Source organism: Muscardinus avellanarius (assembly GCF_963383645.1).
Source record: "Muscardinus avellanarius genome assembly, chromosome: 1".
In the NCBI taxonomy this organism is placed as follows: domain Eukaryota; kingdom Metazoa; phylum Chordata; class Mammalia; order Rodentia; family Gliridae; genus Muscardinus; species Muscardinus avellanarius.
In genome coordinates, this window is record NC_137786.1 from 192,677,755 (window position 1) to 192,701,497 (window position 23,743).

The 23,743-nt window shown below is 51.1% G+C and overlaps 2 protein-coding genes across 5 annotated transcripts in view; one reads left to right on the plus strand and one right to left on the minus strand.

The window, feature by feature from the left end:
* Positions 1-4,409, minus strand: part of USH1C (USH1 protein network component harmonin) — a gene marked incomplete at both ends in the record, with an annotated part of 47,512 nt that extends 43,103 nt beyond the window's left edge. For all 4 annotated transcript variants that reach the window (XM_080719832.1, XM_080719831.1, XM_080719829.1 and 1 more), the window contains one exon: positions 4,374-4,409. In XM_080719832.1, coding sequence (XP_080575958.1) covers positions 4,374-4,409 — 36 coding nt within the window. The remainder of the gene's footprint in view (positions 1-4,373) is intronic.
* The window catches only part of OTOG (otogelin), a gene marked incomplete at both ends in the record, with an annotated part of 79,700 nt that continues 60,364 nt past the window's right edge, over positions 4,408-23,743 (plus strand). Inside the window, 16 exons of the mRNA XM_080690316.1 lie at positions 4,408-4,473; positions 7,311-7,503; positions 7,950-8,007; positions 8,137-8,197; positions 11,711-11,786; positions 12,629-12,721; positions 12,876-13,030; positions 15,204-15,322; positions 16,517-16,722; positions 17,532-17,662; positions 17,920-18,026; positions 18,421-18,530; positions 18,894-19,022; positions 19,854-19,962; positions 20,247-20,293; positions 20,768-20,913. Of these exons, the coding sequence (XP_080546442.1) occupies positions 4,408-4,473; positions 7,311-7,503; positions 7,950-8,007; positions 8,137-8,197; positions 11,711-11,786; positions 12,629-12,721; positions 12,876-13,030; positions 15,204-15,322; positions 16,517-16,722; positions 17,532-17,662; positions 17,920-18,026; positions 18,421-18,530; positions 18,894-19,022; positions 19,854-19,962; positions 20,247-20,293; positions 20,768-20,913 (1,806 nt within the window). The remainder of the gene's footprint in view (positions 4,474-7,310; positions 7,504-7,949; positions 8,008-8,136; positions 8,198-11,710; positions 11,787-12,628; positions 12,722-12,875; positions 13,031-15,203; positions 15,323-16,516; positions 16,723-17,531; positions 17,663-17,919; positions 18,027-18,420; positions 18,531-18,893; positions 19,023-19,853; positions 19,963-20,246; positions 20,294-20,767; positions 20,914-23,743) is intronic.

A 23,743-nucleotide genomic window follows, 5' to 3' on the forward strand; every position in this document is an offset into this window, starting at 1 on the left:
TGAGGGCTCTCCATAAATAATGGCAGGATGGCTATACTTCTTCACAGTATATGCATCCCTGCCAGTACTGGGTTTAAACACTGGGTTTCTTTGACTCTTTATCTTTTCTCTTCTCTCCTTTTCTTCCCTTCCCTTCTTCCTGCCTTTCTCTACTTCCTTCTTTTGGTACTGGGGGTTGAACCCAGGGGTCCTCTACCACTGAGCTACATCCCCAGCCCTTTTTATTTTGAAACATGGTCTCACTAGATTGCTGAGAGCCTCACTATGTTTCTGGTCTTGAACCTGTGATCCTTCTGTCTCAGCCTCCCAAACACCGGAAATATAGGCACACACCTGGTTTTATCTTTGGTTTTTTTAAGCCACTTTATTGAGTTATGATCAACATGTGAAAAGCTGTGCACATTCAATATACACAATTTGATGAGTCTAGGGGTAACTATACACCATGAGGCCATCACTCTGGGCCTCTCATCTCACCCACTGGCTTAGAACATTTGGCCCAGGCATAGGAATCAGGCTGGTCTCCTCCTGATTCTCCTGTCTCATTTGCTCTTCTCCTCTTCCTCTCCTCTCAAGGCTCTGGTCCTGGGTCTCCTCTCCATCTATACTGTCTCTCTAAGTGACCTCATCAGTCCAGGGCTGCCAGCCCTCTGAGTCACCTCTCTAACTAAAGGTCTAAAGGACATCTCCAACTTTTACACTCAAAATGGAACTCCTGGCTTCCACCACCTCCTGCTCTGTGCCACCAACCTGCTCCTCCTCCCACCACGTGGACTCACCCTGATGCCTCTCCCCACGTCCACAGCCCACCCATCGGCAAAGCCCACCCATGATACCTTTAACCTGTGAGCTGACTCTGACCCAGCCTCCCTAGTCCCAGCTCTCCTCTGCAGCCCGGGATGGTGTGGGAGCCTGCTGATTGGGGTCCTCCTTCCACTCTTGGCTCTCTTCCCTCTCTGCAGGCCAGCCAGGGCAGTCCTATAAAATGGAAGCCAGTCACTCCCCTGCTGGCTTCTTACCACCCTTAAAATGGAACCCAAAGTCCTGACCAGCCTGCCAGCACCTTCCCTCTCCCCCACTCTTCCCCACTCCCAATTCCCCTCCGACTTGCTGCCCCACCTGCTATTCCAAACTCCGCTAACATGTGCTCACCTCTGGGCACTGACCTGCTGATCCCTCTTCCTAGAAGGCTCTTCCACATATACCCTATGGCTCCTCGCCTCTCCTTCCAGGTCTGTGCTCAAATGTCACCTCTAAAGAGAGGCCTTCCCGATAAGCCAATACAAAGTGCCACCTGTTACTCTATTCCCTCACCCCAGGAAGAGTCTTTCTAGCACTTGTCGCTACTGGGCACCATATGACGCTCTCATTGTTGATCTGTTACCTGTCTGTCTTTCCCACTGGGATGTGCTCTCTAAGAGGACTGGGCTTCGTTTCATGGTTCAATGCTTAGAATACTGCTCGGCATATATCAGGTGCTCAATCGATATTGACTGCACAAATGAGATGAATGAATATAGCACATTCGCAGGAGGCAGGGACTGTTTCTGATCTTATTTACCCTGCCTACTCTGTTTCCTGGCCTCGGGGCAGGGTACACCACAACCACTCATAAATGCACGGTTGCTGAAGAGGTAATAAATACTTGTTGAGCAAATGAGTAACCAAGTTCTTGCGAGGTACTGTGAACAGAGAGGCTGCTTTGAAAAGCTGGTTATGGTCATGGTCTCTGGCCATGTCCCCAAACCCATCCTGGCCCAGGGCTATTGCTCATTTCTGGGATGGGCACGCATGTGCTGCCCGAGGCCTTGGGGAAGTTGCCCACACCGATCACAACAACATCTACGCTTGCTGGCTCACACAACAGGACCTGGTAGGCATGGGCCCACTGTGGCCAATACCTGAATTCCCACTTAATCCTCACTGTCTCGTGTGCAGGCCCTGTGAACCCCGCTTCACAGCCGAGAAAACTAAAGCTCAGTGAGATTAAATGGCGTGTCCCAGGTCTCACTGGCAGTGAGTGACAGTGTTGAGATTTGACCCCAGTTTTTCCTAATTCTAGATAATAAGCCACAGTGCATATTTCTTGAGGACTCCCAAAGCACAGGATCTATTTAAACCCCCAGAACCCCTGTTGGTCTCATTCAGCACTCATGATAACTTATTAGTTGAATACTATCATCCTCTTTTCACAAATTAGAGATCTGAGCCACAGAGAGGGCAAATAACTTACTTAAGGTCACCCAGCACGGTCCTTTACAATAAACCACCTTCAACACTACTTCTGATAAATATTTAGATGGCAAACCACTGCCCAAGAGTAAATTTGCTCCAAAACACTAAAGAAAGAGCCTCTAAACAGGGATCAACAACAGTTGTACATTTCACCCTGCATATCTGTACCCCCCGTCTCTATCTTCTATTTTCTTCCGGTTCCTGGATGATTGTTCCCTAACCTGGGAGGGAAGGCTGCTGTTGTTTCTGGGGCACAAAGTCCAGCCCAGGCCTTGCCCAGCATGGTGCCTGCCCCGCCTGCACACACAGGCACATTAATAGGTAATGATGCGAGAGCAGGGTGGTGGAAACACAGAGGCCGGAGGCCCTGCGGGGCCTGCGGGGCCTTGGGAGGAGGCGTAGGGGGGAAACTCGGAGTTGCGGGGACTCTGGAGATTACCCTCTCAAAGAGGCAAAGAGTTGGTACCCTAACAGGAAGTGGGGGAAAATACCTGACAATACTTTCAGCCCAAGGTTAGGAAAGTGAAATTCAAGCCCAGGGTGGGGGACGGGAGGTTGAGTTCCTTCAAAGTGGGTTGCCTGAAATCTACACTCACAGAATGTCCTCAGCGGCTGAAATTTCTCCCCACACATTTCTTTGCAACAGGATGCGTTCCTTAAAATGGTTAAGTGCTCCCTTAGTATTCGCCAGATCCCCCCACCCCCACCTGCTGAACTTCCAGCTATCCCATACCCCAGGGAGCAGGATCAGGGATGCCCAGGGCCTTGTTTCTAGGAGATTTCAGCTACTATGAGCTGTCCCGGCCAAACATTGGTCCTAATACTCAATGCCCAGCCTTGGTAACTACTAGCGTAGGGTCTGCTTCGCAGGCATGTTGTGATTAGTGATTTGAGGTCACAAAAAAAAGGGGCTCAAACTGTGTGTGTGTGTGTGTGTGTGTGTGTGTGTGTGTGTGTGTGTGTGTTTCTGAGGCTCAAACCCAGAGTCTTCTGCATACTTGGCAAGTGCTACATCCCTAGCCTTCAAAATATGTTTTTAAGCGAATGACTGGCCCCCTCTCCCCAGCCCCAAGCAGCAGGCCCTTCACCCCTCTGGCCCCTCAGAAGCTGCCTCCTGGGCTCCCCTGGGCCTCTCTAGGAAGGGAAGGGAGAAGCACTGTGATCCTCTCATTCCCTCTGCCCCCCAGATCATGAAAGGAGTTTGGCCTGGTCTAAAGACACTGCCCTCTGGGGCCCTGGGAGGGCCTTAGGGCACACAGCTGCTCACCCTTCAGGCAGGACCTGTGGGTAGCTCCAGACACCCTAGCTTCACCCCCATCCAAAGCCTGGTGGGGTGATCCATCCACTGGACCCCCTCAATGGCCCTCTCTGGCCTCAGCTGATCCTGGACAGCTTTGGAAACAGAAACATAAGTTCTGGGTGAAATCCAGTAGCATCCGGTGATGGTCTGAGCACCAGGGGCCACCAAGGAGAGATGCAGCTCTCCCTAAAGATGCGGTAGGCCAGAGCCAGCTCCCCACACTGGGAACCTCCTCTCTTCCTACCTACTGCAGCTCAGCTGCCTGGGAGTGGGTGTAAAAAATGCCCTTGGGTAGGTGGGGGGGCAGAGATGTTCACATCTCATCTTTCTAGGCCACAGAGCAGAGAGAGAGACACCCAGTTTCTCTTCTCCATTCCTGGCCTCTCTGGTACTGCCCAGCTTTCAACACCAGCTCCATCAGTCCTGGGCTGGGGGCACTAGGAAAGAGGGAATTTGCTCCCTGCAGGGCATCTCAGAAAAGTGTCCTGGTCTTGGGCCCAAACTGGAAGGAATCACAACCCAGGAGAGGTCCCAGCCTCTGAGGGTAGAAGGAGAAAGGACATTTTCTGGAAATGGAATAGTTTAGCAGCTCTTACACCTGTACTTCCAATGTTTCTGTTTACACTTGGACTTCCAGTGCCCCCATCCTCCTTCTACCGGGGAATCCCTGCTGGCACTGAAAGACCCTGGAAAGCCCCAGCTCTCCCAGAGCCTTCAGACAGGGATAAAAAAAAAAAAAAAAAAGGGAGGGTGCCACCTGGGATGGTGATCTCCCGCCTGCCCAGCCCGCCCAGCTGGAGACTCCAGTCCCATGCCTGGGGCACCCCGAGGCTCTGACCTTGTGCCGGAATTCTCGGGCCACCTTTCGGTCCATGGCTGGGCCGGGTCGAGCAGTGTCGCTGGCAGTATCCACTCCTTCTCCTGGTGACGGACAGCGGGTAGGTGGCCAGAGCAGAAGACAGGGACCGGCGGCCAGGCCTCCCTCGGAACTGGGGCGGGGCCTGGGGCAGGGGCGGGGCCTGGATGCCAGACAGGCGGGGCGGGGCCGCTGGGAGGGGAGACACCTGTCAGGAGTATCGCCTCCCACTGAAGCCCTGGAAGCTAAGGGGTCCCGCTGTTTGCTCGTGCTGGTGCTGCAGTTGTTGGGGTGGCTGGCTATCCTTTGTAAGTGCTCCCCAAACACTCGCAGGATTGCAGAGACGTGGGGAAGGAGGTTTGGTGAGAGAGAGAATGAGTGAGTGAGTGAGCAAGCTGGCCAGAATATAAAGGTCCTGAGACTCTTCACCAACGTGGGTTACAAATGTTCCAAGACTTCTTTGGCTTATCACCCCCTTTTCAGAAAACATTACTCAGTTCCCCTTCTCTGAAAATTTACCTTAAGCCAATAAACTGAAAGTTGCAGTGGCAAATTTGCCTTCTTTAATGTATCTATATTTTGTTCAGTGCCCCCAGTGGGTGGTATCACCCACTTTAGGAATATCCTTTGGACACACAGGTGAAGGCCCACCTGCCCTGTGAGACTGGCCCCTCTGGCCACACATCTTGCCTTCAGTTGTGTATTCCATAATGGCCTCTTCCAAGCATGTTTGCTGCTAAGAAGAAAGCAATCATTGCTTTGTGAATTCCTGGGGAAGAGTTGGGTTTTCTTGTGGCCCAGGGGACATCTGAACCAGTGTGTAGGACTGCCCACCTCCACCAATTCCCCTCTCACATTCCTTCAGTACCTTCCCCAACAAAAACCAAAACCAAGCTCAACACACACACACAACCACTGAAGCATGCCCAGGCCTGCACAATCACTGGAGCATGCCCAGGCCTGGCAGCGACATCCTGATTTATGGCTGACCTTTACCCAGAGCCCAGATCCTCAGGTTCATTTGACTCAATACAGCGGAAGTGCATGTACTTCCTAACTCCAGTGCTGGGTGCAAAGATGGTGATGAACCAGGCCTGGGGCGAAATGAAAGGAAAGAGGGGTGATAAGCACATGTGAATGGGTGGGGGGACTTAAACTTAAACCTAACCCAGTGTAAGTGCCTGACTTGTTTGTACCCTATTAATGGGCAGGAACAAGAAGATGGACAGTGGCCCAAATCAGGTACCATTTAAAATTATAACAGGGACATGTAAGACCTCCTCTGAGGCTAAAGATTTAGCTCAGTGGTAGAGCTCTTGCCTAGCATGTTGCAGATTCTAGATTTGATCCTAGGGGAATAACCCACCCCCTTTCTCTATAGCTAAAGTTTTGCAAGCTGACAGTTTTCACATGAGTTATGTTATTGCCCAGTTTAAGATGTAAATCCCTCCTGGGAAAGTACCTTAGAATATTAGCCATGTCCCATGTCCCTCCTTCAGTATCAATTAAAGTCCAAGAGTAAAGAGAAAGACTTGTGAGATATTCAATGGTCCAGAAAAAACCTAACAAGATATATTCCCTTCCAACTTATATCATTGATTCTCTACATTTCTTAAAAACATCATATGGCTGTTTGTTTTATATTTAGAATCCATGCAGAGTGATAAATTCTCCTTTATCCAGGAGAATATAGTCTATTGGCCACTCAGGCAGAGGCTAGACCATCACCAGGCACTGGTGGCCAGTGACCACACCCCCAATGATTTTCTCCTTCTTAAAATGCTCCCCACTTGGTTTTGAGGATAGCACTGGTCCTGGTTCTCCTCTTCTTCTCAAGCTTCCTCTGAGACCACCCTGCCTTTACCCATTCATTAACCAGTGTTCTCTCACACTCAATCCTTGACTTTCTCCTCTTCTCTTTCTTGCTATGCCCACAGCTTCAGATACCCTTTGAGGGACGATTTCATGTGCTTTAGTAACTACCATATGCCCAGTCCAGTGCATGCTCAACAAACCTCTTAGATTACTAAATGCATGCATCCCAAATTATACCCTGCCCAGGGGTCTACTGTGGCCCAAACTCCTCCTCCTCTTCCCCCTCTTTAATACTCATAACTGTCATAATTATCTGCAAGTCCTAGCATCTGGTTGTTTTTCTTAAGTGCTGACCAAGTGATGGATACACGACTGCCCAATGCTCTCAGCTCCATCTTTTCACAGACTTAAAATTATTGGCCTAAGCCAGGCATGGTGGTGCACACTTATAACCCCAGCATTTGGGAGGCTGAGACAGAAGGATTGAGGTTCGCTGACAGCCTCAACTACTTGGTGAGGCCCTTTGCAACTCAGTGAGACCCTGTTTCAAAATAAAGAATAAAAAATAGGGCTGGGGTGGAGCTCAAAGGCAGAATGCCCCTGGGTTCCATCGCCAGTACCGCAAAAAAACAAAACAAAACAAAACAAAACAAAAAACAAAAGGTCTGGCCTAGATAGGAACCATGATAGAGGAGTATGAGGTACCACCATCATCCAGGTGACATTTCCTGAGCCATCCCCCCCAGGGGTAGGGTGGAAAATTGAGGTCCAGGTGGGAGTGGTAATGGGGAGTGTGGAAATGTAGGCTGGACATCTGCAGGCCTGAGTCCTGCCCCAGCTCCTGGCCACTGACCACCAGGTGGCTCATCCCAGGCCTCAGTGTAGGACAGGATTGGTACCACCGCCTCTGGTCTCTGGCGGGCCCAGGTCAGACAGCTGGAGGCTGCACAGCATAGCTCTTTGCTTCCCTGGGGGACTTAGGTCTGAATGATGTGAGCCCAGGCTCCCCTGGGGAGGGGTAGACACAAGCCAAGAAAGGCAGAGGCTGGACCATTGCCAGGTACCTGATTTATGGTAATGAGCTGCACAGCCCTGTCACTCTAGCTGGGGGAGGAGCCAAGGGCCTGGGAGGAGAGTCCAGGGAGCCTGGGGCCTGAGAGACAGAGGTCCCTGTGGCTGCATTGCAGGGTGGAGGTGCAGAACCGGACCCTGTGCTCCGGCTCCCCAGGTCCCGCGCGCCCCATGGGAGCCCTGGCTCCCATGATCTTGCTACTCACTTATGTCTGGCTGCCCAGGGGTGAGCCGGCTGGGCAGTTTCTGCAGGTGCAGCGTCTTGGTGAGAGGGGTGTAGACAGAAGAAATTGGGGGAGGGAGGTGCTCAGGCATGGTCAAGGGAACAGACCTGGGAAGGTTGGAGAGAGGGAGGAGAGAGAAGGGCAAGGAGAACAGAAGGTTTGGAGAGAGGGGAAGTTGGAGGCAAGAGAAACAGGCTTGTGGCCCAGAGAGGAAAGGGCCCCAAGAGAGGCAGGGTGGAGGAGACCCAAGGTGGGGAACCAGACAGAACTGGGGCCCAAAGAGTGGGAGGAAAGAGGGAAAGCCTTTTGGAAGAGGGAACTGGAGAAAGAACTTGAGAGGCTGCGGGAGAGAGAATGCAAGAGGCTTCCTGGTAGGTGGGGACTGGTGGCAGGAGACCCCCATAAAAACAGAGGCAAGGCTTCGACAAGAGAATCACTCCCTTCCCAGCTGCAGCACCCACCACCAGGGCCAGTGCAGAGCCGTATCCTGAGCCAGCGGAGCCCAGGTGAGTAGCTGTTGCACCCACCGTGCAGCGGGGACCCCAAGGGCTTAGCATGTAGAATGGGGTGGGCTTGGGTATGGAGGACGCTTGGCCATCCCCAGCCCCTCCATGTTAGGATTGCTTCTCTTCTAGCCACAGCTATCAGGAGGTGACCCTTGCCAGAGGAGATGCCACCACCCCAATGGGAGGCCAGGTGAGAGGGGCCTGGGCAAGGGGGCTTCACTGGCCAGGGGATGTATTCCTGTCTGAGAATTACAAAAGGGCTGTCTTTGGACTTATTTAGGAGGACACTAGTATATGTCTAAAATGTGAAAATTTATTAAATGATTCTATTCCTACTCTCCTAGTCCCTTGGGGGCCCTATAGCTAGCTCACCCCCCCCCACCTCCGCCTTTTAGGAAGGTGGACACAGGTCTTTCACATGACGCAGAGCTTTCTGTTCCCCCAGGTGAAAGCAGGCAGGCGAAGTTTATGGGGAGTGGCGTGGAGTTCTCTTGTCCCCACCTCAACCCTGTCACAGGCCCTTCTCTGTACCCTGCGCAGTGCCCAGACATGCTTCCCTGAGAGGCCAGTGAAAACTGGGCCACCTGGTGGGGGTTGCCAGGAAGGACTGATTAAGAAGCAGAGCCCAGGCTTCTGTTCTTTGAGTCCCTGTGACCCGCCCTCCCAGGTCCTCCACTTTTGTGGGAGAGGCAGCAGGTTTATTTTCTCCATTTGCCAATCTTGGTTGGTCTCTGGATCAGGTGATTTGGGCTTTGTTTTGAATCTTGGCCTGCGCTTGTTTCTTTTCTTCTATGACCACAGACATGTTACGCATTCCGCCTGCCTGTGCCGAGGTCCCCCAGAGCAGCTGCAGTCACAGCCTGGTGCTCCATCCCAGTGATCAGCTCTGGGTGAGCTGCTAGGCCAGCAAGTTGGGGAGCATCATTTCTAATAGCAAATGATGATCCCAGCTATCAGCCCTTTGGAAGCAGGTGCAAAGGCCAGAGGTGGGCTGAGGTGGGACAGGGTGGACATAGTTCTTCTCTAAGGTGGATTTACTGGGTGTTCGACTTGTTTTCCCACTCTTCCAGGCTCCAGGTTTTAGAATAGCAGTCAGATACGGTTTGAGTTAAAAGGTAATATAGACATTCTTTTTATAGACAGGAAATTGAGGTAGGGGAATGACTTGCTGTGGCTCACAATGAGTAGGTGGACCGAAGTCTCTTGTAGAGCCAGGCTTCTCTGCATGAGAGCCCACGGGTCTCTTGGAACCCATGCACTTTTTTAGTGTGGAAAATAGTCATTATCCAAAGAATTCATTCCTCCTTGGGCTTCCTTTCTTGCTGGTTTTCTGGGCAGATACCCCCGACCCCTTTCCTTAGGGAAGGGTTGCAAGCATTGGAACAGGCCAACTGGGCAGGTTTCCCACAGTAAGAGCAGTAAGGAGTTAGAATGGTTTTCCTCTAGGGAACCTGAAGCGTCAGAGGACCATGACCCATGTGCCAGGGACACTTCGAGGCCTCCTATCTGGAATGTCTTCATCAGTAAGGAAGTAGGAGTGGTCCCACACACAGCAGCCAGCCTTCATGAAACTGTCCCACCTCCTCAGAGCTCAGCCATCCTCTAGAGAACTGATGGCATAGGCCAGCAGCTCCAGGAACTTAGATGAGACAAAATCTTCATTGTTATTTTCGGAAACCTCATTCCAACTGAAATTTAGCATGCCTTTCAATGATTACTACTATGGGTTACAAACCACAACTGTATGTATTAGCAGAGCCTGTGACTGTTGCCAGTAGAAATCAGATATATTCTAGGACAGCTGTTGTTGATATCGCAAGACATTGTTTATGTTCATTACTACTTCAAAATCTTGGCAGTAAGAAGACCTGCTGCTAGATCTTGTCATTTCATGTGTTAATAAAAAGCACAAGTATTACTAATGCACACCCTTCCATAATACATGGTCGTAATTATAGTATAGAAGAATTTATTTATTTTGGAATCTAATGCTTTATTTTCTGTATTTGTGTGTGTGTGTGTGTGTGTGTGTGTGTGTGTGTGTGTGTGGTACTGGGGTTCCTGGAAACCCTTCTTCCTTTGGGCTATACTCCCAGACACCTATTTTTTATATTTTTATTTCAAAACAGGGTCTCTTAAGCTAGCAAGGCTGGCTTCGAACTTGCATGATCCTCCTGTCTCTGCCTCCCAAGTGCGGGGATTACAAGCTTGTGCCATCACGCCCTGGCTTGTTTTCTGTATTTTAAAACATTGTTCGGAGAAGGTATCCACATAGGCCTCACTAGATTGTGAAAGGGATTCATGGAATAAAAATGATGAAGCCTTGATTGGTCCTGAAGATTAATCACTAGGACAGGATTTAGAGAATTCCCCAGAAAATGGCCTTGGTGCATGGGCTCTCTCATCCTCAATGTGAATCTCAGAGGCTACAACAAAAATGTCCAGGGGTCAGAGGAGGATAGCTGTGATTATTTTCCCTGGCTCATTCTGTTCTATTCCCTGGGATCTCTGAGTGCCTGTGGGTAGATTGCACCTGGGGGAAGTTTGCCTCCTGGGGCTGTGCCTGGGTCTCTGAGTGATAACTGCTGGGGAGAACCCAGGAACCAAGAGCCCGAGTGGGGAGGACATGGAAAGCAGGTAAGGATGGACCAATGACCTTCAGGGGGTGGCAGGGCAGGGAAAGGGGGCTGAGTGACGACAGGGCATGAGGGGGAAACCACACATGCCAAGGACCAGCTGAGGGAGCTGGGCTCCAGGGACCAAGGCTTCTGGATAATACTCCTAGGTTCCAAGTCATTTGCTGGAGGCTGGGGGTTCAGCCTGGGCACTTAGCGATAAGAGTGGGAAGGAAGACACAGGAGATAAACACACACAGGGTGGTCTTGGTTTGTTGGTCCCGTGAACAAGAGCATAAGCTCCACAAGGCTGGGAACTCTCCCATTCACTGCACCTATCCAGTTCCTGGGACGTGGTTCTGGGGATGTTGTTCTAATGAGGAGGCTGAGACTCAGAATGAGAAGCCCACTGCACCAGGATCCCAATCCCAGGTGATACAGGAGCCCTTGGACTGGCATTCCAAGAGGTCAGGTGTCCATGTCACCTAGCATGTGGCTGCTGGACACTTGTGATGCTCAGGACGGTCCTTTCAGATGGTCCTGTCTGGAGAGGCCACATGCTGGGTGATGTCTGGAGACAGTTTCTTAGTCCTGCCTTGCCATCTTCAGATCTGAGGTCTCAGGGCGAGTCCTGACTGGAGCTGGGATCCCAGGACAGCCGTGGGTGATCTGCAAGATGCTGGCCTTGCTGTTGTTGGAAGAGCCCCGGGGGGAGGTGGCGTGGGGGGAGGAGCTGCTCTTGTTCTTTAGCTGTGCCTCGTTTTGTTGTCTAGAGGAAGGGTTTATGGCTGAGGAGGCACACAAGTTTACTGGGGAAGGATGGGAGGCTAGGACATGAACGGGTCATGTGTTCAGGCTGCGGTGTCACCAGTCTGCCACTTTAGAGGAAAAAAAGCCATTCCTTTGCTCCTTCAGGCCTAGGGCTGGCTAGGCAATCCTCTGGTACCTCTCAGGGTTGTCCAGGGGAGATGAGCTCAGAGGCGCAGCAGAGCTTCCTCCCTGTGGTATGAGCAGAGGAGCGGTGACCTCCAGGAGCTGGCCCTGAAGTCAGCCCTTCATTGTCCTCCTTCCCGTCCCATTGCTGACAGGAGGCTGAAGCCCTGGACTCCTTGGCCATGTCTTCCTGGGAGAGGCGGCTCCATCGGGCCAAGTGTGCACCCTCTTGTAAGTCACACCCTCTTTGTGCCCTGTGGGCCGAGTGTGAGAGGTCCTGAGGCACAGGGAGGCCCCTGAGGGCTGGCAGGGCCTCCCCCCTGTCTCCTGCGATCTCCATTCCACTCTGGGTTTCTTTCCACCCTCCCCACCTTGATCTCCACGGTTCTACCCTGCCTGAGGGCAGCTTTGTGTGCCCAGAGCCTGGCTCCCCTCAGGCCGCTCCACCAAGGTGGCGCGTCCCCGCTAACCAGCGCTTTCCCTTCCATCTCGCCCTGTTTCTGTGACTCTTTCTACTTTCTGTGGCCTTCCTTCCCAGTGGTGTCTGTGTCCCTCCCTCCCCTGCCGTGTCTGTGACCTCTTCTCTCACATCTTTACCCTTTCTCTCACCACACGTTCTACTCCGCCTCCTCTTTCCCTTCGGCCTCTGTCACCACTGTGTTGTATATTGAGGAACCTCCCCCATCCCCTGGGCTCTTCCCCTGACCTATGGAGCAGTGAGGAAGAAGAGCACAGGAGGATCCGGGCAGTCTCCCTGCTCACGCACACGCTCAGGCTCACTCCCTTGTCCGCGAGCCAGGAATTCAGCATAGGGAATCGAAGTCCTGGTGGGGTAATTGGTGGGTCCTTGGTGTACATGAAAGGCAGGCACATTGATAGTCTACTCTGCCTGCTTGCCAAAGAGGGGCCTCGTTTGGACTAGCTGCTGGGGACTATTGGGCTACCTGTGATGGGGTCTGGGTTCTGTGCAGCCTGGGAGGGCTGGGGGCTGGAGGCTGGCATGGGGTGGAGTGCATCCCTGAGATCTGTCAGTCTTGGGCCCATGGGACAGTGTCTCTGTGTCTTCCATGTAGACTTGTTCTCCTGCTTCAACGGGGGTGAGTGTGTGCATCCGGCCTTCTGTGACTGCAGACGCTTCAATGCCTCTGGACCGCGCTGCCAGATGGGTGAGTCTGGGCTCTCCTCCACCCCCAGGGAGAAACCATGGGTGCAGAGGCCATGGGAGTGGAGAAAAGCTATGAGTGCGAAGCCCAGGGTACTGAGGGAAATAGAGGCAGCCAGGGCAGCCTCTAGCCAGGTGCCCTCTTTCCCCTGCCTCAGTGTACAACACCGGCCCTGAGCGGGACAGCATCTGCCGGGCATGGGGACAGCATCACGTGGAGACATTTGATGGCCTCTACTACTACCTCTCTGGAAAAGGCAGCTACACGCTGGTGGGGCGCCACGAACCTGAGGGGCAGAGCTTCTCCATCCAGGTGAGGCCTCCCCTCTCCTGCTCACCCAGGAAAGCTCGGCCAGGCCCTGAAGGCTGGGGTGGCTCTGCTGGCCCAGAGAGGCTGACACCTTCCTATTCCTAATGCCACTTCCCCAGCTCCAGCCCAGGGCGTCTGCACCTGGAAGGAGCAACATGTTCTCTAGCTCTCGCTCACCCACTCGCCCGCTGCTCCTGGCTATTCACTGGTCAGATGACATATTCATCAATATTTCAGTGGATACCCTACTCTTTTCTGGGTACAAGGTTTGGTGGTGGGAGGCCCTGAAAACAAAAATAGATGTGGTCTTTTTCCTCGTGGAACTTGGTAATGGAGAAAACGGGCATCGAATGGAATCACATCAAGTTTCACTGTGTGCTACAGAGAAGTGCCAAATATTGAAAGAGCATGTCATGGAAACCTAAACTTGGTTATTGGGAGGAATGGCGATCAGGGAAGGCTTCCTGTAGAAAGTGGCATTTAAGTTGAGACCTGAAGAAAGAGCTGGAGTCAGCCAAGGAAAGAGTAGAAGGAGCAGGGGTGCACGTGAGAACATTCTGGGCAGAGGAGGTGATGGGTGCTGAGGGCCTGAGATAAGGGGCATGGCACCTCGAGACATAATGGAGGTCTTGTATGACTCAGTTTGGAGTCACCTCCTCTAGGGAGCCTCCGTGGACGTGCTGACCTTGCAGCCTAGTGAAGAGCCCCTCTCTGGGTAAACATCACCTCGCCACTGCATGTTCCTTACAAGGTCTGTTTCTGGGTTGCATCCTCTCCTAAAGTAAGATTTCTAGGCTAGGAGTCTCGTCTTTTTGATTGGTGTCGCCAGTGTCTGGATTCGTGTTCAGTGAAAGCTTGTCAAATGTATAAATACCTGTGCAAGGGGGCACTGTCCAGCAGGCCTGGTCTACGTATCTGTCTATGTGTTGAGTACATTCAACAGACGGATTGGTTCACAGACCAATGCACTCACCTGGGGGGAAAGTCTACCTGGGAACCAGCTCTGCTGCAGAGCTGAGTTAGGACCAAGGACTGGCAGTTTTGAGGAGATCCTAGATTCTCTGCCAGTTGGGTATGATTCCCTACCACAAGCTCCCTGGAGGCCATGCCCTTGGATGCGCTGGGGCAGTGACCAAGTCTCCCCTTTCTACATCATACATCATACAGCATACATCATGCAGCATACCTCAGAGTTTTCATGACTGTCATTTCCTAATGGATATTGTACAATCTCTTAGACTAACGGGGTGCCACACATTAGAGGGTTATACCCTTAAAAAAGAGAAACAATGAGTTATATTCTTAAAAACAAAATAGTAGATACTGTAAGAATGAATTGCACATTAATATGGGTATTGTTTTAAGCTTTGTTTTATTTATATATGTATTTCTTATTGTGAACTGTGGTAAAAATGCTTGAAAAACATTTAGTTAGACTATGGTTGACTTTCACAGGTCCTGCTCTTAGTTTGAGTTGTTGGAGCCTGCTTGACTACATCTAACAGTAATCTAACAGAAGGCTGGCTCCAGGGAGACTTTATTAGCCTTTCCCCTAAGCTCTGGGAACCTCACCCTCCCCATGGGCCCATGGACTTGGAAGTATGGGTTCTGCCTGAACCAGAGATGGACGGAGATGTATATGAGACAAGCAGCACAGGAGTGGGTGTGCCTGTGTGTGTGCAGAGGGGGCTAGCCTGTGCTTTCCAAGGAAATAGGGGGAGCAAGGTGTGCCACGATGTGTGTCCTGAAAGTGTCCTACAAGTATAAACATGTGATATGTAAGAGAGTATGTGTCTGTGTGCGAGATGGTGTGAGTGCACACATCAGCCTTCAGTCTGATGAAGCAACGTGGGAAGGAGAAATAAAACAGCCCAGAGTCAGGAGATGGCACAGTGGTCTGGCAAGAGTCATAGAGTCCGAGCTATCAAACCTAGGTTAGAATACTGGCTCTGCTGTTCAATACCTGTGCGTGTGACCCTAGTCATTTCACATCCCCTTTCTAAAAGTCAGACAATAACAGCTGTGGGGGCTGGGAGAGGCACAGGGGAAAGGCACTGGGCATACCACGGGCAGGCAATCCTTCCACATTAGCGGAAGCTCAACAAGAAGCAGGGGTCAGGGCCAGGCCTGCAGCAGGAGCCTGCGAATTGGCCTCTTATCTCTCTCCCCAAATCAGGTGCACAATGACCCACAGTGTGGCCCCACCCCCTATGCCTGCTCCAAGTCTGTCAGCCTCTTCCTTGCAGGCGAGCAGGAGATCCGTCTGGCCAAGGAGGTCACCCACGGAGGTGTGAGGTAACTATGACTCTTCCACCAGGAGCCATCCTCCTCCCAAACTCTGACAGCCTTTTCAAGTCTAAAAGAAAATGTTTTGGGGTGGCAAATAGCATTTCTCGCTCTTAGGGTAGAAGCACACTGTTGGTTCAGCTGAGTTTCAGTGAGGTTGGCAGCAGGATAGGTTTTTGGGGACCTCCTGACTGTGCAGGCTTCCAGACAGTAGGTCTTCGGGGAAATGGCAGAATTTTCCAGAGTGGAGAGTTTACCACTAGAAGCACATTTGATTTTTTTTCCTTTCACAATTTGATGGAAATCTTCCCAAGTGGATCCCATAGTTCCTGCTTCCTCTGAACACATATTGCACATACTCTCTCCCTTTTCTGAAGATGTGGGGTCATCTTGAATGTCAGTTACTTTGCTGGGCCATCAGGGGTGCCTGGGGACTACTTGTGGGTGAAGGCTCTTTGTCCCCACATTAAATGGCCCCAGACTAATGGCCCTGACTAAAACCTTTCTCGAATCTCTTCCTCACCATCTTTTCCTTCCCTTGCTATCTACTGGCTCTTCAGGTCGCCACTAGAGGAGCTCTTCCTGCAAGGACCTTTACCCTAGCCTCATCTCTTGCTTCAGATCTAGCAAGTGGGTACCCAAACTTTCAGGAGTTGAGAGTAAGATTGGAGGCCCAAAGGTTTCTCCTGTGAATATTGGGCTGGTATCCAGATCTTTCAGCTGTCGAAACACTACTTTTATTTTTTTCTGGCTTTCAGCTGGAGTTAAAGATGGTAAGTTCTAGAATGCCTAGGAGTCTCTGTACCAGCAAAATGGGGAAAGTGATCAGGAACTCTGGTGCTCCATGACTTTTCTTGCATTTTTAGTTTTAAGGTTTTCTGCTCTCTTTGACTTCTTGTTCCCCGCCAAAATAAATAAGTAAAGCAGAACTCTACTTATATCAGCTTTCCTGACTGGAAGAAAGGAGTTGGTAATTTCAGTTTAATTTTTATCCATGCCAGGGAAATTGTTATTTTGAAAATCCTTCAAAGATAAAAGAAATATTCTCCCCAGTGGCATGCTCCCAGATACTTGGGAATTCTGGCAATATAGGGAGAAGGAATACAAGGGCTTCATGGGGGTGAGGGAGAGCTGGTCCTCTGGTAGAGGGACAGGGCCATGGTGTAGCATGGACACCCTATGGCTCTGGGCTGTGTCCTTCAGGGTCCCACTGCCACATGTGCTGGGGGGCATGCGCCTGCAGCGCCTTGCTGGCTACGTCATCGTGCGGCACCAGTCGGCCTTCACGCTGGCCTGGGATGGCACTTCGGCTGTCTACATTAAGATGAGCCCAGAGTTCCTGGGCTGGACCCATGGGCTGTGCGGAAACAACAATGCTGACCCCCAAGATGACCTGGTGACCAGCTATGGTGAGGTGCAGGGCGGGTGGTTTTTGTGGGTGTTGGTGGGGATCAAGACCAAACCAGACTCCGATGGGTTGGAGAGCTCTGGGCTCATGGCATCAAAAGTCAGTGGGAGGCCAGGGCTCCTTCCCAACAAATGTATGACCTTAGGCATTTTCTCAATGACTCTGGAACTCAGTTTTCTCATCTGTAAAATATTTATAATGAGAATTCCTATTCGGGCTGTGTGCAGATCTAAGGGACACTTTACTAGGTAGTGGAGGGAGGAGGAGGAAGCAAAGGGCTAGGGAGAGCCCAAAAGAGAAAGAACCCAGTTAGAGCTGGGGACACTGATGGAGTAGTGGTAGGAAGTACAAGCAACAGACACAGGGCCGAGTTATGGAGGCTCTGGCCAGAAGAAAGATCCTGACACCGTCTGAGTAGCCACAAAGTACTAAACACTTTCCTCCATCAGCAGCAGTTGTCCTTGCCGTAATCTCACTGGGGGTCATTTTCCTTTTCCTGCACATGGGGAAGCTGAGGCTCAGAGAGGTCTAGGAGCTGATTCAGACTCGAATAGCAGTTCTCTTTTCATTGCATAGTGTTACCTTATCTGAGGCTGGAGTAGGAGGGAGCCACCACAAGTTCTTGAGCATTCTTGACTATTATGACCAAATAGCTCTTCCAGGAAAATGGCTCAGCTGTGAAACTCAGATTGGGGTGGCAGCTCAGGAGGCTGGATTTACCCTGCCTACTCAGCCCTTGGCACCCTCCTTTGCTCAGAGTCCTCTGCTCCTCCTGCTCTCAACTCTGATACTGCTAGTTCTTCCCTACAGGGAAGCTGACTGATGACGTGGCTGAGTTTGTGCACAGCTGGCAGGAGCAGGTGCCCAACCACCCTCCAGGGCTCATGGCCTCCTCGTCACCTCGCCCGCCATGCCTGCAGCAGAGCCCAGCAACCATGCAGGTCTGTCTGGGCCCTGGGGAGGGTCCCCTACCTCAGTGGTGGGCTGTGGTTGGTTTCTGTCCACTTCTTAGAAAGCCACTGGCTATAGGAGCCCAGGCGGCTGGTGCCCATGGCCCCTTTCCTCTTCTCTTCACCCTGCACTCCCTCCTCTCTCCCTCTAGCCCAAGTTGGGGTTCCCCCTAGGGTTGGTGAAGCCAGAGGGCCACGTGTGGCTCTGCGAGCACCCAGCCTGGGATCCTGGCCCTTATCTCATCCAGGGTGTGTATGAGCGGTGTGAGGCACTGCTGCGGCCCCCCTTTGACACCTGCCATGCCTACGTCAGTCCTCTGCCCTTCACAGCCAGCTGTACCAGTGATCTCTGCCAGTGAGTGGGCATCCAGGGGCTGGGTGCTCAGGGAACCTCTCTCAGTATTGGGGCGGAGGCTCTTGCATGTGGGCCACTGAGTCTAATAGTCCCAGACATTGACAGATCTGTTCCCTAAACTCTAAAATTCCCATCTGCTGAGGTAGGATAGAGCTTTCCCATTCAACTGGGGCTCACAGGTGGGGCCTGATTCCTCCAGGCCACACAGCAAGTCTGTGGCAATGCTAGGGCTGAAATCAGATTTCCTGCTCCAGCCTAGGGATCTAGATGCCTTCCCAACTCCCTCTCCAGTCCAAGGCGGGGGGGGGGGCAGTGCCCTGAAATCTTGGCAGTTTCTATAGGATGCTAAGCAGGTTGGACCTTGCTCCAAGGTGACCCTGGGTTCCTTGCACAGCTCAGGAGGTGATGAAGCCACCTGGTGCCGAGCACTGGCAGAGTACACTCGGGCGTGTGCACAAGCTGGGTGTCCCCTGCAGGGCTGGAGGACCCAGCTCCGGCAATGCAGTAGGTGCAACACCCTGGTGGGAAGGGAGGGCTTCAAACAGGCCTGATGTGGGCTGGTGGGTGGCATCCTTGGTCCTGTGCTGCTCAGAACTACTCACAAGAGCTGTAAACCCCGAGGTTCCATCTACATGTGATGGAGAAGCAAACTGGGGGTGTGGGTGGACGGACCGACCTGGGGCCACAGAGTGAGATAAGGGTGGCTTTCAGAGTTGGACAGGCCCTTGCCAATTTTCTGGGCACCCAGTGCTCCTTCTGGGACTAGGAGATCAGGACAACCAAAGCCCTCCCACCCCCCACCCCAGGGCCTGGAGAGAGGATGGGTTCCGGCAGAGCTAACAGACCTCTGGCTCCCTTCCTCCCAAGCTGTGCACTGCACAGAGAAGGCCTTTACCTACAACGAGTGCATCCCCTGCTGCCCTGCCTCCTGCCAGTCCCGGGCCACCTGTGTGGACAGCGAGATTGCCTGTGTGGATGGATGCTACTGCCCCAATGGTATGCTAGGGGTAGGGGTGGTGTCTGGCAAGATCTTCCTGGCTTGGAATAGATGAGCATAAAGCGGGGACTTAGAGACTGCCTGTTTATGGAATGAATCAAGGAAGGAAGGGCAAACAACTCATAAGTGATAGAATGGCTGACGGGAGGTGAGGGTGGACGTGGAACTGCGGCCTCTTCGGAGATTCACCAGGGATTCCATTTCATTGGGGTATTTGATTTCATTGGAACTGAGCTTTTCAGGGTCTGTAGATGAAGACAATCATTTATTTATTTATTTATTAACATACATATTCGTTTAAACATCCATTCATGTACAGTTACTTTATCCTGTTTTTCAGAGTGTATAAATTTGCAGTATATCTGTGGCATGCAAGTCACTTGGCTAGGCAGAGGGTTGAGATAAAAGAAATATAAAGCTAAGGCTTTGACTTAAGGGTTGAAAATCTGGTTTTGAGAAGATACACTCTGACTCCAGTCTAAGGTATGATGTGGTAAAAGCCAGCTCAGGGATTCAGACAAGAGATACCAAGTTCATGGGAGGAGAGGCAGGGAAGGCTTCCTAGAGGAAGAAGTGCCTCGGCTGGTTCCAGATGCACGGCAGGTGGTGAGGAGACACTAGTTGATGTGCAGGTTGTGGGTGGTCCTCTGAACAAAGGCAGTGGGATGATTACCCAGAAGGGTCATGTCTGGCCTGAGGCTGGGATTTAGGGAATGGGCTCAGAGGCAAATGAACTTGCATAAGGGACTTCATTGCAGGCTCTGGGAGGCCATGAATGGCTTGTGAACAGAGGCAGGGGTGGGTTCAGTGGGCCTCTGCTCATGCCCTAGGACTCATCTTGGAGGATGGTGACTGCGTAGCACCAGCTGAGTGTCCCTGTGAGTTCCACGGCACCCTATACCCGCCCGGCTCTGTGGTGAAAGAAGACTGCAATACTTGGTCTGTGCCCACTGCCTGGAGGGAGGGGTTGCAGGGGCTGGGAATTTCTGTTGGGGCTTCCCATGTGGGGTCTTGGGGCCCTGAAGACACAGGTCTCTCACTAAAGCCCCTTCAAGTCTTAGAGAATCTCACTAGGTCCAATCCAGAGGGGGACTCTCCACCACCCACTTTAGAGATGGGAAGATGGAGGAATGGGGACAGGAGCTCTGGGGACACTGCAATCTCCCAGCATCTAGCTTGGGCTTGGAGGAATCACCTCTACATTCCTGGTCTCTGTGTTCCAGCACCTGCTCTGCGGGAAAGTGGGTGTGCAGCTCATCTGTCTGTCCAGGTACATCTGACCTTCACCTTGGACTGTCCCTTCTACTAACCTTGTAGGTTTTGGCCAGGGATGATCTGACATCCAGGCTGGCTGGGGGCACTCAGTTCCTTTGCCTAAGCCTGCTCCCCTTTGCTTCCTCAGAGCCACTTTGCCTAAGGGATAGCTCTAGCCCCTGTGGGAAGAGTGTTGCATGGGATCCTGTGTATCTAAGGTCCTTCCTGAGCATGGGGGACTTGGACCAAGAATTTCCCCCAAGCTCAGCAACTGGTGTCCTCACAGAGGGAGATGCCTAGGCAGGGTTGTGTCTGTGTTACGACAGGTCCCCAAGGGAGGCCAGTGTCTGCCCCTGGCCAGGGCTCTCCAGTGGAAGGCTTGCCCTGATTCTGGAAGATATAATGTTGTGTCCTCTTGTGGGGAGCCCTCAGGGCAAACACAGTCCTATAGGGTAGCTTCCTGGCTCAGTAGCTTTTCTTTGTCCCTCAGCCGAGTGCTCAGTGACTGGTGACATCCACTTCACAACCTTTGATGGCCGCCGGTACACTTTCCCTGCCACGTGTCAGTACATCTTGGCTAAGAGCCGCTCCTCCGGCACCTTCACGGTGACACTACAGAATGCTCCATGTGGCCTGGTAAGGCTGGGGCCCCAGGCCAATCTCCGGCTACCCTTGTCCACCGATCCTAGAGAGACGGGGATTTAAGGACGGGCTCCGGGTTTGTTCATGCCTCATGCCTTCTGCTGCTTCTCTCTGAGCATGGGGGACTTTGGACAGAGCCAAAACAGGGGCAGGGTTCTGGCCAGGCACCTCTGTTGGTTGAGAGTCACCTCCCTTTCCTGGACCTCAGTGTTTTAAAGAAATCTGAAATGGGTCTAATTCCATCTCATCTTCTCTACTTCATTGGATTATGCCTTGGACATCTCTGCGTTCAAAATTTGCTCATGTATTCATTCATCAATTCAGCAAACACTAGCACTTATTGGTGCCAAAGCTGTGCGGGGTCTTGGAGACTGGGATGAGTCAGACACGGCTCTGTCCTCCAGGCCTTATAGCTTTGTGGGTAAAGCAGACGGTGAACCCATAACCCACTGTGATAGAGCAGTCATGAGATCATGGAAGGACAGCATGGGAATTTCCATTGTTTCTGTTTTCCCTGGGCACCAGGTGACAGGAAGTAGAGTAGATCAGGAAAGGCTTTCTGAAGGAGATGACTCCTGAGCTATATCAGCTGCCTGTGAGCACACCTGGCCTGAAAAAATGGCCAACTTGCAGGTCTGGGGTCAGCGTGTGTTTGTCTCTTTGTGGTGAGTGCCTTGTCCCTGGGCTGCCTGTGCTGAGCTCGCCCCATGGGACAAGGTCTGGGCTACGCTCAAGCTCCTCTCTGCACAATAGGGCAGGGGCTTACGCCCATGCCTGCCTTGCTCCAGTCCCGTGGACCCTCCCTGCACTGTTTTAAAATAAAAAATAAAATAGGGCTATGGGTATATCTGGGATGTAGAATGCCCTTGGATTCCATCTCCAGTAAAACAAAACAAAATACAGACTTTCTATCTCATAACAGCTTTATCTTTATAATAATAAATGTTTTTAATTACATAAATATTACAAAGACAGTACATAGCTCCCATATATCCTACAATCAGTTTCCACTACTAACATCTCACATTAGTATGGCACATTTGCTACACATAATGAACTGATGTTGACATGTCATTGGGTAGATTCCGTAGCTTACTCCCATTTCCATAATTTTTACCCAATGTCATTTTTCTGTTAAAGGGGCCCATCCAGGGTACCATAACTACCTACAGTCATCATGTCTTCTTAGGCTGTTCCCGGATGTTAGTTTCTCAGAATTTCCTTGTTTATAATGATCTTGAAGGGTTTGAGGAATATAGTCGTGTATTTTGTAGAAGGCTCTATTGGAATTTGGTGTTTTATTTCTTATGGCTGGACTTGGGATATGGGTCTTGGGAGGAAGACCACAGAGATTGAGTGAAATTTTCATCACACCTTATCAAGGCTAAATACTAGCAACATGGCTTACCAATGCTGATGCTGACCTTGATCATCTGGTTTCTCCACTGTAAAGTTCTCCCTGTGATTAGGCATGGTCCTTTTAGCTTATCATTTTCTTTTCTTTTATGGCACTGGGAATGGAACCCAGGGGCCTTCTACCTTCAGGCTATACCTTCAGACCTATTTTATATTTAGAAACAGGGTCTCACTAAGTTGCTGAGAGCCACACTAGATCGTTGAGGCTGGCTTCAAACCTGCATGATCCTCCTGTCTCAGCCTCCCAAGTCCTGGGATTAACAGTGTGGCCACCACGCCCAGCCTACGATTTTATTTTCAAAGTTTCTTTCAAAGTTTCTTAGGTCAGTCAACATTTTTCTTACCATTCCCTTCAACAAGGTTGTTTATATATATATTTTTTAATAAAGTTAGATTCTTTTGGCATGGTTTGCATCCATCCTTGGATCCCCCAACCTTCTACATGATTTTTTAAAATTTGTGTGCATTAGCATTCATTCATTGTGTTGTAAAGTTCTGTGGTCTTTGATAAATGCAACCTCCCAAGTATTACATGCACTTTTAAAAAAGTTGTAGCCAATCAGGTAGGACCAGCCAAATATTGTTGTACCTTTCATTTGAGGTCTGGAGACATTAAGTGACTTCTTTCAAGTCTCAAAACTTTCAGACTTAAAGTCTCAAAGTGGTACTAGGACCTGAATCTGAGACTGTCCAAAGGGTATGGGCTTTCTTCCTATACCACTGATGTTTCCAAAGAGGACCAAAGGATGAGAGGTCTGGACAAAAAAGATGTTTTACACACAATGACTTTAAGCTTTCCAGGAATCTTCTGTCCTCCTGGACAGGAACTTGGCATGATGGTCATGGCTTTTCCACAATATCTTTCTGAAAACTTTCAAGCCCTGATCATCTTCCTATTTCAATGCATGTGTCACTCACCTATTATTGGTCTGTTTCATTTATGGCTCTGCCGAAGATATTCAAGTCTCTGCCCAAGCTGCCCCCTGCATATCTCTTGAACCTCATCTTAAACCACTTTACCAGCGAGCACTGGTCCCTCTGATCCTCTTTATCTTCTTAAATATATTAAACACCCTCCTGTGTTGGTTTTTGTACGGGCTATTCCCTCAGTCTGGCTGTCTCCTTCTGCCCCTCTTCTCTTTGTCCAGCTAACTTCTATGAATCCTGCAGATCTCAACTCAAATGACCCTTGTGTGCTTAAGTTTTCTGATCTGTAAAATGGTGTTGCTAGTAGTACTTACCTGATCAGATTGCTATGAGAATCAAGAGAGTGAATAGACGGAGATTAGAACAGCTCTGCTTCTACCCTTCTCCAATCGGGGCTGCTGCATGTCATCCCCTAGATGAAAGCATTTGGTTAGATGACTGCTGATATTTTGGGGAGGCTCTGTTTGCCGCTCCGAGGAGC